Raw genomic sequence first — 18,620 nt, 5'->3', positions numbered from 1 at the left:
ATAATTACTGCAGCCTTTGTTCTGACCTCCTTCGCGGCGAGCATCAACCACGTTCCAAATTGGCTATTCAATGCTGCGGCGGGGAGCGTATTGCAGAAGCCAAAAAACCGACATTTTTGGAAAAGAACAGATTAAAAAAACCAGCTTTTTCCGAGAAATATATAAGTTCAAAACTAAATTTTTGATAAGAACTGTTTTCGAAAAAGCAGTTTCAAAACTCAATTTATTAATAACACCAAAGTATTAAATCAAAAGCATGCTTGAAATTCAGTTTTTCTGAGTGCAAAAACAGAGTATTAAAAGTTAAACAGTCAATCAGTCACCTCAGAAGGTATTTGTTTCAGATATGAAGTTATACAGCAAATATAAACAAATAATCAGTCAAGGAAATAACTTCACAGATTGCTAACTTTGGTTTCTATGTTACTCAGCAGCTCGACTCAAATTGCGCGATGGAGGACACATTTTTTCTTCGTTCTAATCACCTTCTGGCTTTTACTTCCCTCACTCTTAGGGTTTTTGGCAGCATGAGTTTTACTCTTGACTGTCCTTTGTGTACAATATGCCGTTTGCTCAGACTTGAGAGAATTTTTTTCATATGTTGTTTCACATTCCACATTAGAAATAATAAGAACTTGGTAATCTGCATTTTCATTGACTACAGAACTGGGGATGGTTTTGGTAGACTTCAGTGAAGTATATTCAACAGTTGATGTCCCCTGTACTTCTTTCATGGTTTCTTGTCCAGTTTCTGTTGAAAAACACGAAAAGGGGACTGCCTGGTCAAATGTTTTGTTGTCAAACTTGAAGCCAAGTGCGTTCTCTTCTTCTATGCTTGCCTTAATACTCTCTGTCAGTGACTAATTTTCCCACTCGTGACAATCGCGATTAGGTTTCTGCTCCGGCAAATTGTCATACTCGTCAGACACAGACCGAGAGAATATTAAGTTCTTTCTCCTCCTCGTTGATATCCCTGCATTGTTCTTTAGGACAACTCATAATCAGAGAATTGCGCAGGGACTGATCTGCTTATTTCAACGTTGTCCGAAACTTCCGCCTTAGTAAAATTGACTCAAAATTTAGATACATACAATGAACGAAATTAGGTGACATCCTTTATGTCTTACTTTTTGCAGAAGGGGTTCTGCCGATTTTGCGAAATAAAAGAATATTCGGAACGAAAATTAGGTTAAAAGTCTTGTAGCACGTTTCCTCTAAATTTATGTATATATTATTCAGGCGCATTTTGAGCATGCAGTAAGCATTTTAATAACGATTTAATTCAAGATTTCAAAGTTTTACACTGCTTGAAATACATGCAACCACAAAAACTGACTTTTTTTGCGAAAAATCCGTCGCACATCAAAGGCTTTGTATACCAATATGGGACTGGCCGATTTAAATAAGTAGTAATAAATAGTACTAATAAGTAGTAATAAGTAGTAATAAAGTACTATAAGTAGTAATAAAGTAGTAATAAAGTAGTAATAGTAATTAATTTAGGCCTTATTGCGGATTATCTGGCAAATTGAGCTACATTGCGCTCAGAAAATTGATACATAAATGGAGCAGATGCGTGATACAAGCCCTGCGAAAATTAGGTTATAAAGTTTGTACTTGTATTTCGCCGTTAAGATTAGGACACTTTTGCGAACGGGTTGCTAATTTCCCTTCCATTTTGTCGGTACCTGCTAAAGTAGCTAATTTCCGCAATTTTGTTCCATTTCAATGTATTAACATAGTAATAACGAACACAAGATACACGCATCGCGCGTATCTGCGCGTGACAGTTTGGGTTTACCTCTGTGTCGTAATGTTTTAAAGTTGTTTTTGCTGTCGTTTTTGTAGAAGTCTACAGTTGTCTGTTTGTATATTGCAACAATGATCAGATATTGCATCAATATTGCAGATTTTTGATCGCAACAATGAACACCAGAAGTTGTCTCGGAATTGAGAAATTAGGATCAACTAACCATCCCAAAGCGGGTTTTCCCCTCCCCTATAATTGCTACACCATCATTGCAGTCTGGGAAGGAGAAGTGGACCTTGACATTTTGGCTCATTTTTACAGATTTGATATTCAATATTCCGGCCATTGTTTGATTGAAGACGGTTGAAATCATAAATGAACTAAAGTTAAAGCAATATTGCCCTATAATCATAATTGCAAAGTCTCTCCCTCTGGAGAATTCGTATGCTATTTGCGAATAAGTACCATGATTATAATAAGCATTTATTCGTTTTTTTTCTGGTTTGTCTTCACATTTGTAACAGAAATCACTTACGTGGAATGGGAAATTGGAAGAGCTCCTGGAGATGAAGAATCTTCACTGAAATGCTGATATTTGTCAGGTTAGGCTCGTAACAAAAGGCAATTGAAATTGTCTCAAGTAAAGAATAAAAGCTGGCTATAGTTAAGTTGTTGAAGAGAAGGAAAAGAAGCAGAATTAGCTGAACTTTTGTTTGTACACTATGATAACAATTACATCATTATGAAGAATTAGTGACATAATTATTACAATACTATGAGTAAGATCTCAATCACTTGAGTTGTGCATGCTTTGATAAAGTATGAATAATCATATCCTAAGTAGAATGGTTTACACTTTGTTCACATGAGTTCCATGACCCCTTACAATACTTAGGCTTCTGTAATTCGGTAATTGTAGCAATCATACGACGTAGTTGAACTCAATTTTATTCCACAGAGGTCATTGGCGCCCTTGCAAGGATGAGATCACCTAACTGACCCTATTTGCGAAGATAGGAGGACGTAATTTTTATGGTACCTACGACTTAATTGATAAATTTTGTGACTAGTTGTTAACGATAGTGAAAAATTCGTGATGAATTTGTTCTCATAAAACCTGTATCAATAACCTGAGAAGATTCGCCTTAACAAAAGAAGATGTCAAAAGTTGTTTGTAAGATCACTATATAATTGGATTGTCAGAAAGAATTCAAGTAAATACAGATGATGGCAAGTTGTCTATTTTTTGATACTTTTCCGATAAATATTTGCTAACATTCTGCTATATTGCATACAATTAGGTCAATTGTAAATTGTAGTGTTTTTTGGTAAGAAATGTGTTTTTTTTAACTAGTTTGGGTAATTTCTGCTATGGTTTTGGTTACTTTTCTGTCAGAATTGGGCATTTTTTTTGCAAAAATTGGGTAAATTTTGATACGAATTGTGTAATTTCTGCCAAAATTTGGGTGCTTTTGTCATGAATTGGGTTTTTTGGCCTTAATTGGGAATTTTTTCCAGAAATTGAGTGTTTTTTGGCAGTAATTGGGTAATTTTTAGTAAAAATTTGGTATTTTTGGCAAGAGTTGGATTTTTTTGCCCTGAATTGGGTATTTTTTAACCAAGAATTGGGTATTTTTTGGCAATAATTGGGTATTTTATTTGCAAGAATCGGGTATTTTTTGGCAAGAATTGGGTATTTTTTTAAGAAATAGAAGTTTTTAGCAAGAATTGGGTATTTTTTGCAAGTATTGGGTGTTTTTTTTAGCAAAAGTGTGTATTTTTTGGCAATAATTGGGTATTTTTTGGCAAGAATCGTGTATTTTTTAGCAAGAACGGGGTATTTTTTAGCAATTTCTGCAATTTTGTTCCATTTCAATGTATTAACATAGTAATAACGAACACAAGATACACGCATCGCGCGTATCTGCGCGTGACAGTTTGGGTTTATCTCTGTTTCGTAATGTTTTAAAGTTGTTTTTGCTGTCGTTTTTGTAGAAGTCTACAGTTGTCTGTTTGTATATTGCAACAATGATCAGATATTGCATCAATATTGCAGATTTTTGATCGCAACAATGAACACCAGAAGTTGTCTCGGAATTGAGAATTTAGGATCAACTAACCATCCCAAAGCAGGTTTTCCCCTCCCCTATAATTGCTACACCATCATTGCAGTCTGGGAAGGAGAAGTGGACCTTGACATTTTCGCTCACTTTCACAGATTTGATATTCAATATTCCGGCCATTGTTTGATTGAAGACGGTTGAAATCAAAAATGAACTAAAGTTAAAGCAATATTGCCCTATAATCATAATTGCAAAGTCTCTCCCTCTGGAGAATTCGTATGCTATTTGCGAATAAGTACCATGATTATAATAGGCATTTATTCGTTTTTTTTCTGGTTTGTCTTCACATTTGTAACAGAAATCACTTACGTGGAATGGGAAATTGGAAGAGCTCCTGGAGATGAAGAATCTTCACTGAAATGTTGATATTTGTCAGGTTAGGCTCGTAACAAAAGGCAATTGAAATTGTCTCAAGTAAAGAATAAAAGCTGGCTATAGTTAAGTTGTTGAAGAGAAGGAAAAGAAGCAGAATTAGCTGAACTTTTGTTTGTACACTATGATAACAATTACATCATTATGAAGAATTAGTGACATAATTATTACAATACTATGAGTATGATCTACTATGGGTATTTTTTGCAAGTATTGGGTGTTTTTTTTTAGCAAAATTGTGTATTTTTTGGCAATAATTGGGTATTTTTTGGCAAGAATCGTGTATTTTTTTAGCAAGAACGGGGTATTTTTTCAGCAAAAATTGGGTATTTTTTTGCCAAGAACTGGGCATTTTTTCAAGAATTGGTTATTTTTTTAACCAAGAAATGGTTATTTTTTGGCAACATTTGGGTATTTTTTGGCAATAATTGGGTACTTCTTAGCAAGAATTGTGTAATTTTGTGCTAGAATTTGGTGTTTTTTTAGCAAGAATTTAGTATTTTTTGCCAATCATTGGGTAATTCCTGTTAAAAAATGGTATTTTTTTGGCAAGAGTTATGAATTTTTACAAGAATTGTGTATTTTTTCAGCAAGATTTGGGTGTTTTTTGCGAGAATTGGGTATTTTTAGCAAAATTTTGGTATTTTTGGCGATAATTGCGTATTTTTGTTCAAGAATTAGAAATTTTTAGCAAGAAAAGAGTATTTGTTGCAAGTATTGGGTAATTTGTTAGCCAAATATTTGGTGTTTTTTGGCAATAACTGGGTAATTTTCGGCAACAAATTGGTATTTTTTGGGCAAGAATTGAGTATTTTTTAGCAAGAACTGGGTATTTCAGCCAGAATTGCGTATTTTTTACAAAGAATATCGTTTTTTTTTTCAAGAATCGGCAATTTTGTTACAGGAATTGAATGTTTGCGACAAGAATTTGGTATTTTTGTTAGCAAATTTTGATTTTTTTTGGCAATAAATGGGTATTTTTTGGAATAATTGCGTAAATTATTAGCAAGAATATTGCAATTTTTAGCCAGATTTGGGTATTTTTTGCCGAGAATTGGGTTCTTTTTTTCAAAAATTGGGTGTTTTTTGGCATGAATTGGGTATTTGTGGCCAAAATTGAGTCTTTTTTAGCAAAATTGGGTACTTTTTAGAAATAATTGGGTAATTCTTTGCAATAAATGGGTAATTTTGGAAATAATTGGTTATTTTTGTCAAAAATTGGATGCTGTTTAATAATTGTGTATTTTTTGCAAAAATTGGGCTTTTTTGAAGAGTTGTAAATTTTTAAGAAAGAATTGAGTACTTTTGCCAAGAAGTGCCAGTAAGTGAGTAATCTGTAAGTGAGTCAGCCTATGTAATTTAATATTAAAACATTACCTAGCTAATCCCCTTCGTGTAAACAACTTGGCTATCAAGCTGTGAGGTACATCTTTGGAATTTGACATTATTAAGGTGCAACATGTTAAGGGGTAAATTACCTAACTAATTTGTTGTTAAGGCACTATTCTGGTAATCCCCTTCGTGTGAACAGCTAGGTTATCATGCTGTGAGGCACGTTTTCGGAATCTGGCGTTAGTAAAGTACAATTTGGTAAAGGGTAAATGACCTCTCTAATTTGTTGTTAAGACACTATCTTGCTAATCCCCTTCGTGTGATTGTCTTGGGTGTCATGCTGTGAGGTACGTCTTTGGAAACTGATATTATTCAATTGTAATATGGGAAAAGGTAAGTGACATTACAGATTTATTATTAAGAGATTATCTTGCTAATCCCCTTTGTGTGAACAGCTTGGGTGTCATGCTGTGAGGTACGTCTTTGGAAAGTTGAGATTAGTAAAGTGTAATATGGGAATGGGTAAATGACCTGACTAATTTAATATTAAGGGAATATCTTGCTATTCCTCTTCGTGTGAACAGCGTAAGTATCATGCTGTGAGGTACGTCTTTTGGATTTGAGGGAAAATGGGCTATATGTAATCTCTACACATGGGTACGTCTTTTTACCCCCTGTCTTGCTGACATATTACTACTTGCCTCATTGCTTTTCTGAACGCAAAATACGCAAAGTAGCTCTCAAAACTTGTCTCATATTATAATCGTAAAAATAAAAATGATAACGTCACACTTAATGGTCTAGGTCGCCTCAAAAGAATAAAGTACGCAACCACAGATATTTAAGTTTTTCTCAAGAACGTTCTCAAGAACTTTCAGAAGTTCTCAATAAGAAAAATTGGGGCACGAAACCTGGGCTACTGCAACAGAAAAGCAAGGCTAGCTGTAGACTCAACTTAATTTTTTATTTATTGTTCTATTTTCTGAGCAATGTAAAAGGAATTGCCTCGTTGTTTCTGAAAGTATATATTCAGTATTTAGCTTTCGTCGTTAAAAGACATTAAAAACGAAAGGGTAGGGAATAATCGGAGTTCGTAGATCATAGATACAGAGCGTACTTTATGCAAGAAATTTGACCTAAAATTTGGTTGGATGGAAGCAGAATATATTTATAGACGAGAAAAAGAGGTTGCTTTCACTTTTTCACTTTAGAATTAAAAGAATATAGTTTGAGAAGATATTAGTTTCAATTCTTTCTGTTAGATGTGGTCTCATATTTAATAGTTTTAACCGTGGTATATTAAAACCGTTTAATATTACACAGTTCTCGTTATTATCAAATTGCAGTAATCATAGCTGTAAACAGAAAACTTTTCTTATCCTGATTTAATAGTCGCTAGGATATAGAGAAGACGGAGGCATAATTGCTGATGGCTCTATCTTTATCATAGGAAAAATTTAAAAAAGATAGTTTCATTTAAAAAACATCTTTAGAATGAGAACTAATGTGAACGTTTGAACGTTTGTGTTTGCAAATATTTGCTTTGATCAAGCAATTTATCAATATTACTAAGCACAACTTATTAATATATAACGTTTTAATAAAAATTGATTAATTTAAAGCATGCTTACAACAATTTGAGTTTAGCTATGTTTAACCAAAAACAACGCACACATTCAAAAACGTTCAAATAACACAACGTTTAGTTCAATTTATATTCTCTGGCTCGAGTATCGTTCGGTATTTACTTATTCTTTTGTTCACGACCACAATTAATCAAGCGCAGGTGTTGCATTACATGCGTTGGGTTTTGTTCCAGACAAAAGATTCGTTCAAGCATTATGACAACGACTAATGCTTTATTATGTTCGAATACTGGTCAAAAAACAGACTATCACGGCGGAGGAGCTATTTTGACTCAATCTCAGTCTCAAACTCAAACACAGCCAACTGGAACTGTGCCTCCTACTAGGACAAATGCGGCTGCGCTTAGCCAGATTAACAGAATGAATAGCGAAAGTGTTGCAAGAGCTCAGCAGGTGAGTTTTTTATGTCTTTGATGAACCATATAAGGACTGTTCTCTGACCCAGTCGATTTAGGATGTTAATCTTGCAAGCATCTAACAAGATCTTGCAAGATTAACATCCTCTTGCAAGATCTTGCAAGATTAACATCCTCTTGAAAGATCTTGCAAGATTAACAGTATTATGCAAGAATCTTGCAAGATCTTTCAAGATTAATATCCTGGCTCGACTAGGGTGATGGCTAGTAAGCTATCATATAAGGCCGTTTTATGGTACGTAACTTCGGGCAATAGGGTAATGCTGTCACAGAGCAAGTTTTCTTTTCTCGAAAGATTAAAATTTCACATTTTCACAATTTGAAAGACGTTGCTTAAAGTAATAGCGCTATAAAATTACTTCTCAGGAGTACGTGAATGACATACTATATATTGATGTGTGTAATTTCTGGAAGTTTGGGATCTATTCGAAAATAATTAACCAATAAGTCAGTTGAATGCCCTCAATTTTACAATTTACGCAAGAAACCTTCGAAAATTGCTCCAAATGTGGTGTAAACTAAATCTCTGCTCATTAGGATTCCAGAAAATAGGAAAAATTAAAAAAAAGATAGTTTCATTTAAAAAACATCTTTAGAATGAGAACTAATGCGAACGTTTGAACGTTTGTACTTGCAAATATTTGCTTTGATGAAACAATTTATCAGTTTTACTAAGCATATCTTATTAACATATAACGTTTTAATAAAAATTGTGTAATTTAAGATAAAGTATAAGAATAAGTTTAAGAATATAGTTGAAGAAATTATCATGTTTCAGAGTATCGCGGAGCAGCTGAAGAAGCAGAACTTGATCAGGAACAAAGATGTCAGAGATCTCTACTTATCACAGCTGTAAGCTAAAAAAAATCCTCAAACTTGGGACCTGAAAAATTGAACAAAAACTATGAAAGAGCTTACATTTTGTTCTTCGGTACGTTCCTTGTTAAATAGAAGAAATGGTTGGTATATACAAACCGACAAATTGCTGCGTTTGAAAATGAGCATAAGGAGGATTTCGAATTTTCGAAAACCGAATACATGTTTGGTTTTCCAAAATTCGAAATCCTCCTTATGCTCATTTTCAAACGTAGCATTTCGTCGGTTTGTTCTGCTTCAAAGCACAAGAAAACTAATCAAAACTACATGAATGTGAATTAATCAACAGAACCTGGAACACCCATCATACATTTTTTCATGATATCATACTAGGTCAAAAATGATTTGCATGATTTTTTAGTAGCCATACACAGATCATATGAATTTTTGGAAATCATACAGGAATCACAAAATTTGTGATCTTCATTTTCGGTAGAGGCTGAAACAAGTTCTTGGAAATCATACAAAGTCATAATGACTGGCGCCACATAATTGACTGGAGCCTCAAATTCCAGAAAAATGTAGTCCCAGGCCTTTAAATTAAAATATCTTATAAGCAGTCTAAATTTGTCTATTTGGATGCGCTACAACAATAAATTTGGATTGATGCATATTTAGAAAATGATTTTCAACTTGTATTGATTTTTTTGCATGTTCTTATAAATGTGCATTTTTAGGTATAAACTGACTTCCCAGAATATCAATTTTTTCATATATATAAGCTGACTCTTTCAATTAGCACCCAAATATGCAAAAAATATTGCATTTCGGGGTCGTTTGGCGGATCACATAGCGATGCCGAAAATCACACAAGTGATCCCTCATTAATGAAAGATATGAACGTAAATAGAGGGAAAAGATGTATGTGGTACTCATACTAGGATCATATGTCATTTCTTGGTGATCATACAAGGATCATAAATGATTACTTTGGTTTCATACTAGGATCGTACTAAGAAACCAGGTTTAGACAGTATGAATTCATATACGATCCTTGTATGAAATCAAAGAAACTTCAATCCAGGAATTCACATCAATGTTCCACAAGTATGTTATGTTTTTTAATTGACAAACAAACAGGAAACTTATATTTGTTTAACGGGTTTTGTCAACGAGTCATTAAATTTGCACATTCTCTCGTTATTTTTCTCTAAGAAATAGGTGCAAAACGAATGCTAGCGTAACATTTGAACATTATGATGAAAAAAATCAAACTTTCTCACGGAAAAAACAGACAACTTCTTACGTTTCAAACCAAATATACCGAATCGTGCAAAACCGAACATTCGAAGCTTTCTTACGTTCCAGAACAAACATAACCACAATTAAAGACCACAAACAGACCCACATACTCCCCTCCTCCCCCCCCTCCCCCCTCGTGTTTAAAAGCAAACATGTCGAACAAACTACCTGATCAAACCGACGATTTCTTACGTGGTTTTTGTTCGGTCTTCTGAAATAGGGTTTTAATGGATCATTTGATAAATTACAATCTCTTTCAGAGACCTCTGGTTTACGCCTTGACTTTCTTTCAGAGACCTCACAGAGGTATGCGACTTGTCCGACTTCAAAAACTTACGCAGACTGTGGCTGAACCAGAACCGTCTCAGATTCATCAATTTTCTACCTGGCAACTTCCGACTGTCGGAGCTACATATTAGTGACAACAGTCTGGTCAGCATAGCCAACTCTCTCAGACACTTGACTGGGTTGCAGACACTTAGTCTGAACAACAATCAACTGGCTAGGATGGAGGAAACGGTCAGTGAGCTGGCCAACATGCATGGACTCCAAAATCTCAGTGAGTCACCAGGATTTTCTTGAAAAATTTTGTACGTGGTGATATGTTAGCGTTGTGATAGATACTTATCAACTTCCACGGGCCGTTAAGGCAGCAATATGGCCACGAGACATGGCCGTATGCCTTAATCTTGTTTTAACTATCCAATTTATTTTCATTAATAGTTGAAGGTTATTTTCTTAGGTGATTTTTAACGAAATCGCACCATTTCAATTTCTGTAAAAATGGTACAATTCAAAAAATTGTTTGAAGTAAAAAAGTACTGCCGTTTTTCAACGAAATTTAAGCTTTTGTTTGTCAAATAGGATCCCTGTGCGATGACAGATTTCTCGACTGCTAAAATCACTTTGAAGTTCTGGATTAGGTCTCAAACTGCTACGCGGTTCTCGGCGAATGCCAGAGTCACGTGACCCATACTTGTCATATGAAGAGGTCAGAGATTTTTTTAAAATTATGTGGATGAAGTAGAGCATTGATGACTCATGTGCAGGGTCTGAGACTTTTACAAGACTACACCGGTTGATTTGCTTAGCCGACACAAATAAAGTACTCAACAATAAAGATCAATAATTTTATTGGATCTTTTCCGTTTGTGTCCCCCCCCAGTACGTTATGCTCCCCCAATTACAGAGCACGTGCCATTACATGGTAAATCACTCTGTAAAAATATTGCACGTGCTTCTGGGGTGTGCAAATAAAATGCACCCACTAAGCTGGTTGGGGGGGGGGGGGGGCACAATTTTCTTGATTAATTCAACTTAAGTATTGATTAATATCCCGTTCTGCTATTATAAAAATCCTGTCATCTAATATAAAAAGTTTTAATTGTGTTAAAATCAAACTGACCAGGTGGAAAAGAGGATCTATCTGATCACGTTCATTATCCTCTCTGTCATCACCCTTAATTATGGTAACTATTCCTGTTTATAATTTTGTACGGGTAAACGACCAAGAAATCAATTCTTTTTATTTGTATGAAGTGGATTTGTGTAATTCCAGATCTGTTCCACAACCCCTTGACCAGTGAGCCCCAGTACAGGTCATACGTCATCCACCACCTCCCACAAGTCATTGTACTCGACAGATCACGTGAGTATAATTAATGATTTCTCCCTGTAAACAGTCGATCAACACTCTCTGATTAATCTTATCTACAACCCATTAAAACCGTCGCCTGTTCATTCCTTTTTTCTACTGAGTTCTGAGTTTCACGCGTACACATGCAAAATCTGGGATCTAATCTGAAGCTAAAAACAGAACTAAGCTCAGACTTCACCACACCCAGCTATACTTGATAAAGTTTTAAATGGATTGTGAAATGGCGTGAAGGATCAGGAATTATAGGTGGCACAACCATCTATATTTTTTTAAAATCGTTTTTTAATAGTTCATTCGAATAAAATATTGTAAACAGTTTAAAAATTGTAAACTGTTTTTCATTATAGTGGCGACTGATAGAAATAATACCAATCAATTCACAAAATCATGTTTGAAGACTGGTGGCCGCTGTATTGGCCGACAGGGCGTTTAGCCGACAACCAAAAAATGAGAAATTTAACCAACAATTTAAGTAAAATGAGCAATAAAACTTATTCTAAAGCTGTGATTGGCCAATTGAAAACACGTTCGTAAGCGGACAAATATACCGCAGTTTTTTATCAACTAGTGTAACGAAGGTGTAACGAAGGCCCTGTCGGCCAATTTTCCTAGCACCGCGAAGACTGTACACAAAATTAGTGAAAACCAAGTAAATTTCCAAAACATTGGAGTGCAGTTACTTTTTCAAGCCTCATTATTGGGTTGAAAAACAATCCTCAACAAAAATCAGAATTTCAGATTAAACTCGCTATCCTATGGTATTGCCAATTAACCGAAGACACCTTTAACCATTAGTAACTTTTCACACTGTTGATGTGATTCAGCATTCGGAAAGAACCCCACGGAAAAAAACCCTGAACTTTGTAAATACCAAACGAAAATTACCCAAAGATAACCCCCAATGAAAAAGACCCACACGGAAATAAACCAACATTTGACTATTAAAAAGCTGCGCATTTGCCGCGTTTGGTCATTCGTCGCGTATCATGACCATGACTAAGCAGCACGTGCGACTTGATGTGAAACTATGACAAAGGAACAAATAATCACAACCGATACTCAATGCGAAGATGGGTTTTTTCCGTTGAGTTTATTTCCATGGGTTTTTTTTCCTAGACCAGAATTTTACGGTGTTCCGTTCATCAAATTTCCCCGTCAAATCAGCAAAAGTATGCTATTTTGACTGATTGATTTTTCAAAATGTTTTATTCCACGTTTGTTGCATTCCTAAGCAGAAAATGGGCTGATTAATTGATTTATCAGTTGATACAATTGAGTATTTTATTCATATTTTTGTTTTGCCGAAATTATTTTCCTTAAGGTCTCAATTTTGGTAATTGATGTCAACGCTCAATCACAAATTCAAAACATTTTCATGATTTGGCTTTAGAAGTTGGATATTTAATTTTTTTTCTGAAGAGAGTAGTTCATTTAAACACCCGGGTCGAGACTGGATGGTTAACTTGTATAATATAGCGCTTACAAGTTGTCCATTTGTCTAGCCTAATAATATCTGGAAAAATATAAGAACCTTGAACATAAAAGTACACATATTTTTTGCAAAAAAAAGAATACATCAGATAAATATTAATCTAAAGCAACAAAAGAAAAATTCTTCCATTTTCCATCTTCTTTTTTTCCCCGAAAAATTTCAACTTGATCTTCATTTCTTTAAAATTTCTTGATTCATTTCCTAATCTTCAAAATTCTTGATCTTCTGGTGGTGCAAATAATATGCACTCACTAAGCTGGGGGCACAAACGAAAAAGATCCAAATAGTCATGTCTTCATGTTTTTATCACACGAATCAATGTCACAATAAGATTTGAAAATATAAATGAAATAAAATCACTATTTGTACCCTTATGGTGATGTTTGGAAGAAACTTAAAAGATAACCATCAGACTTGTGAGTTCTTACAAGTATGAAATCTGACTTGTAAGTTCTTACAAGTTAACCATCCTTCGTTAGAATCTTGTAAGTTCTTGTAAGTTAGCCATCCTGTATCAACCAGGGTAATAGAGCGATAATAGTTGAAGTGAGGTCTCACTCAATGAGTGAGGGGCTCAAATATTATTTAAGAAAATAAAGTGTAAGAAAGAACAGAAATGGTACTGCTGGTTTTTCTGCCAGATCAGCAGCAAGATTGATTTGATTATTGATTTGATATGAACTGGTTTTAATAATAGGATTTGTTAAGAATCAAGACATTTAGATTTTTTGATGCATCAATTAAATGTAACTCCAATTGCCACAGTTATCAAAATGTACGCGGGTGGACCCCAGCCTCAAAGTATATCTGTACTGATTCAGCATTCGTCAAAAGCCAACCATCAAATCAGGACAGTATCTTGAGATTTAAAATACTTCTTTAGTTTCAAGTTTTGGCATAACAATGTCAGGCTCTATTTTTTATGGTTTTTGACTGAAAATGCGGTTTTGCATGTTTTCGGCGACGTAGCAAAAATGGCGTGCTCAGACTATGATAAGAGTGAATATATAGAGAATTAGAAAACCATGATTCAGTGCTGATTTAGTCCGTACTGTGATCAGGGTTACTTTTTCAAGGTTTTTTATTGTTATTCTGGAAAAGTATTTTATTTCAGTTGTGATGGAAGACGAGCGTCTCCTAGCAAAAAGGACATTCGCACAGGACAGGATGAGAATTGAGGACTCAATAGGGTTCGGAAGACTCATAAGAGACAAACCCAAGACGCATCACCTGGACAGAGGATTAGTAATTGCTCCTTCTAAGGAAATTGGCAACCACTATAAAGTGTAATCACCAAATTTCTCAATTCCCTTGCTTATTCACTGTGTGATTTAATTTAAAGATCTAACGGGTTTTAAAACACATGATTGAAAATATGTTACGTTTTCTGTTAATCCAATTTTGTGAGATGCAGTTGCTTAACCAGGTTGAGGTCCCAGACGGAACGTCGATATGTCCAGACACAAATGAGCAAATAACGGGGGCGCCGTGTTCAAATTTACAGTCTGAAAACATGGAAGAACGCACGAAAGTCTGGACATAAACGCACGAAAGGTCCGACGATGAACGCACGAAAGTCTGGACATGAACGCACGAAAGGTCTGGGACCTCAAGCTGGACCAGAACGAGAAAACTGGATCTAGTTAGGCGCCAAATCAAAATTAGGATTCCATGAAAAGACAGAAGCAGGTTTAGGCAGGAAGGATGTGTCCACTTGGAAGCTATTTGAAAAAAGAAAAAAATAATTTTTTCTCTGGCTGTGACAGCGTTTCCCTTTTTATCAACATATTATCTAAGTGTTCAATCTAGACTAGTGTATGACTATATCAGCGCAAATGAGGAAAAACTTTCCTCATCTATCAAACCACTTTTTTAGACCACCGATGGGTGACGATGAGAAAGCGGCGGCTAAACGAGCCAATCAGAGGACGGTAATGGAATTCACGCGATTTGATTGGTCCAAAGTGCCCCTATCAGAGCAGAAACGAACAACTGACGGCAGTGCAGAAGATGAATACGAGGCGCAACTAATAACTGTCAGATTTCAGTAGAATTATCACAGAAAAGTTTCTTTCATAGTCTTTATTTAGATAAATTGAATTTCAGAAAAGCGAAGCATGTTTTCCGAGACTATCTCAGACAGTTTAATGATTTGGGTCGGGATTGAAAAGGAGATTTAGAACTGAGAAAAATCGCAGAATCCTAAACATTAGATTATACTTTAAAAAAATCAACTAAAAATTTCAAAAAATAAAAATTTTTATACTATGAACAATTGAATAGGGTTTTGAACAGAAACTGAGTGATTTCAATTCTTAACATCAAAAATTGGCTCCAGCGTTGAAATGCAGACTCCTCGCATTTATGTCTAGGAGCTGAATGAATTATGATCAGAATCACTAAAAAGCCCACTTGCTATAAGCGTGCTGGGCCGTCAAATTGACTTTACCCGGTCTATTAAAATGAGATTTTCTCAACCCATGAAAAGACCATGCTCGACCCAAAATACCCATGAAGAGACTTTTACTCAACCAATGAAAGGAACTTTTCCTCGACTAATTCGGATTTTAGTCAATGCTTAATTTAGACAATAAAGGCCCGCCTCGCTAGAATTTTCTCGAGGTCTAAGCTTGTCTAAAACTGTGCCGATGTAGTTGCAAATTATTGAAGTTCTGGCGAATTTCTGGGATAATTGATTTGTGAACAAATCTTTGTACGCACAATTTTTGGGTCTGCACAAAACATGAGCGATGCACATATCCCTAATCAAAACTTGACACATCTTGATGAGAAAAGTACTAAAAAAGGCAAATCTTACCAAGATTTAGACATGGCACTTACCATGAACAAAATTTGTACGAACTTGTAAGATCTTTGCTTGAGCATCAAGAAACAAGATCTTGGCAAGATAAACAATTTTAAATTAAAAAGCTGTAAACAAGATTTAGCACCATTTCGTGAGTTCTCGGAAGATTTAGCTCCCTTTAGTTTGTAAACCAACAATTCAACCTAATTTTTCCAGTATAAACAAGTTTTTAAGTGGATGCAGTCTCTGTATGTACATGGTAGACGCTTTATACTGACAGCCACCGAAAGAAGTAACCTGGCGTCTACTTTTGGCTTAGCTATAATGTATTCTAAACTTTTAGGTTTTTAAGTCTGAAAACTGCGAATGATATGCTTTACCCTCATTTTTTTTCTTGAATTCACAGGAAATTTTTTGTTTTCTTTTCGAGGACGAGATAAATTGAGCAGCGGTCAGAAATGATAAAAAGATTTGTTAAGATAATTTCAATAGCTGTCAAGGAATTTACTTGGGCTATCTTGATAAGATTAAATGTTGTTCTTTAAAGTTCTTGGCAAGATGTCTCAAGTTTTGAAAGAGATGTCAAGATTATGAATGTCTTGGCAAGCTGCATCAAATTTTAATTTACTGGGATGCCTTATAAATTTCAACTTCATCACACTATTAAATTAGAGCTCAGGAAAGGTTTAAAAATAACCTTTGATGTAGTTTTGACAAAAACAAACTTCTCGATGTAATTATTTTTTGTAATTGAGGTCATCTTCCAACAGTATGTACACTGCCAGGTTGTATGCAGATACTGCATGACAATTTTTTGAGCTGTCAAACGTTTGTTTTGTGTTGTGAGTCAGCCCGCCAACTCCACTACCCTACACGGTAGGATATGACAATCTTTAATTGATATTTTCACAGTTGAAAAAAAGAAAATTACCTAAAATCCCAACATTTATTTTGTCAAACGAATCCGTACCTGTGCAAAAACTTTAGTTTACACACACACGCACACTTATAAAAAATAAATTAATGGAGAAAATGGAAACAGTTCAATTTGAGACCACCAACTGAGACTAATTACGAACGATATGCTGCGCAATATATATTCCGAGTTCCAATTGTTAATAATAAATATATATTGTGAAAAAACACTTTTGCCTTAATACACATATTGTAGATACTAAAACAGACAAAATTGGAAAAAAGCACGTTTTATTCTCAAAATTTTTTGCTAATCGTAATTGCTTTTGACAAAAAATTTTGCACGAAGATTTTCTTACAAAAGTCCACTTAACTGCATTTCAATTCATGAAAATATTTTATCTATCCTTTAATCCTATGTTTTATTTATTGAGCTCCTTTTAGTCTGATATAGCAATACCCTTTTCATTATCTCTGATCGTATGAAGTTTTTTAACGTCTCTTCAATTGATATTGCAACTGCTTTTTCATGAAACAAATATAAACATAAACCGACTGATGTCGGAAGAATTTAGGGGCTGTAGCCTAGATAATTTTTTTCATGGGTATAGAAATAGTTAACCACTCCGAGATTCAAACCATGGATCTGCAATCCCTCACCAGAAGCACTGCCCATTCAACTATCAGGACCTTCTTGTTGCTATGCTCCAATCGATTTTATTTTAACAAGAAACTTTACTTCGGAGTGAGAGCAATAGAGATCACTCATAAATGAAGAAGGAAAGCGCGGAAAAGTCACCTGAGAAGTCAAAGAATGTTCTAAATGGACAACGCAAAATGGTCAAGTGAAAAGTTGGAATAAAAAGGACAAACACATTTACAATAAGTGCTACGAATTTCGTTCAAGAGCAATTAACAACAACTATATGCATACTTTTGGATAAATTTATCCTTTTGTAAATATTTGCACCGTTCCATTTTCTCTCAAATTGACATTGAGCTACAAGTATTAGCATCGGAAAAAACAAGAGGAAAAATATTTGCACAAACTGAATTTTTTTAATACCTCCTGGCCATGAATTGAACCTTTTTCCTAACTAAACTGTCGGGTGCCAACTTACTTTTGCCGTTAAATCTATTTGCACCTTTCAAGCTGATTTGCAATAATATACTACACGAAAGGAAGTTCACTCTTTAATCGTCCAAAGGAAAGTCGAATTGTTGAAGCAATGTTCCTCCAGCTTGTGATCAAATTTCAAAATCAACTCTCACACCATCGATTTCTTACACTAGTGCCCTCACACAACAAGGATATTAAGATAATACACAATTATAACTTACTGGATACCCCAATGCAGAGTTGATGAACTCCAGCCAAGTTTTGTAAAAAAAAATAGTGTCACGAAAATAAAAAATAATCCGCATTTTTTCTCTCAAATGTTTAACGTAAATGCAAACTCACTCAAAATTGAAAAAACGTGAAAATACATCATATTTTGAGACAACTTTTTTCCTTGCGAGCCTGGGATCAAGTTCGTCGATTCTACATTGGCTATCTGGTAAATTCATCTCACTTTCACATGAAGTCAAAATCACCGTTGTAGGTGTTTGATTATGTAACAATGATTTTTCAAATTTGATCACAAGTTAGAGCGTTGTTTTCAACAGTTCTTCTTTTTTTTAGTAGAACTAGGGGCGATAACCTAATTTTGACAATCAGTATGACACAATGATTCGCTGCAAAGCCAAAGTTTCGCAAATACAGGCCAACAATTTAGTGGCGATAACGGAGAAAAATTGGACCCAAAAATTTAGTATCTATTTTGCTTCGGAACCCCAGTGTTTTTCATAGCCCCGCATACAATGTGTTGTTATATATCATGTCACTATATAAAAAGTAGGCCAGTTGGTTGGGGGCGCAAAAGTTATATGACCACAAAGATGGGCGGGGGGTGGGGATGGAGAAAGGATCCAAAATTAGATCTTTTCCATT

The 18,620-nt window shown here is 34.9% G+C and overlaps 1 protein-coding gene across 1 annotated transcript; it reads left to right on the top strand.

Annotated features, from left to right (window-relative positions):
• The first annotated feature begins 7,242 nt into the window (after nucleotides 1-7,242).
• Nucleotides 7,243-15,021, top strand: LOC142338279 (leucine-rich repeat-containing protein 72-like). Its single transcript, XM_075387958.1, has 6 exons — nucleotides 7,243-7,616; nucleotides 8,418-8,491; nucleotides 10,051-10,316; nucleotides 11,316-11,405; nucleotides 14,021-14,192; nucleotides 14,783-15,021. The coding sequence occupies exons 1-6, from the start codon at nucleotides 7,419-7,421 to the stop codon at nucleotides 14,955-14,957; spliced, it is 975 nt and encodes a 324-aa protein (XP_075244073.1). The 5' UTR covers nucleotides 7,243-7,418; the 3' UTR covers nucleotides 14,958-15,021.
• Nucleotides 15,022-18,620: the final 3,599 nt, after the last annotated feature.

The sequence above is a fragment of the Convolutriloba macropyga genome, chromosome 4 (assembly GCF_964194025.1).
Source record: "Convolutriloba macropyga chromosome 4, txConMacr16.3, whole genome shotgun sequence".
Classification (NCBI taxonomy): Eukaryota; Metazoa; Xenacoelomorpha; order Acoela; family Convolutidae; genus Convolutriloba; species Convolutriloba macropyga.
The sequence above is the reverse complement of the archived record's forward strand: the minus strand, read 5'-3'. Positions and strand labels throughout refer to the sequence as shown.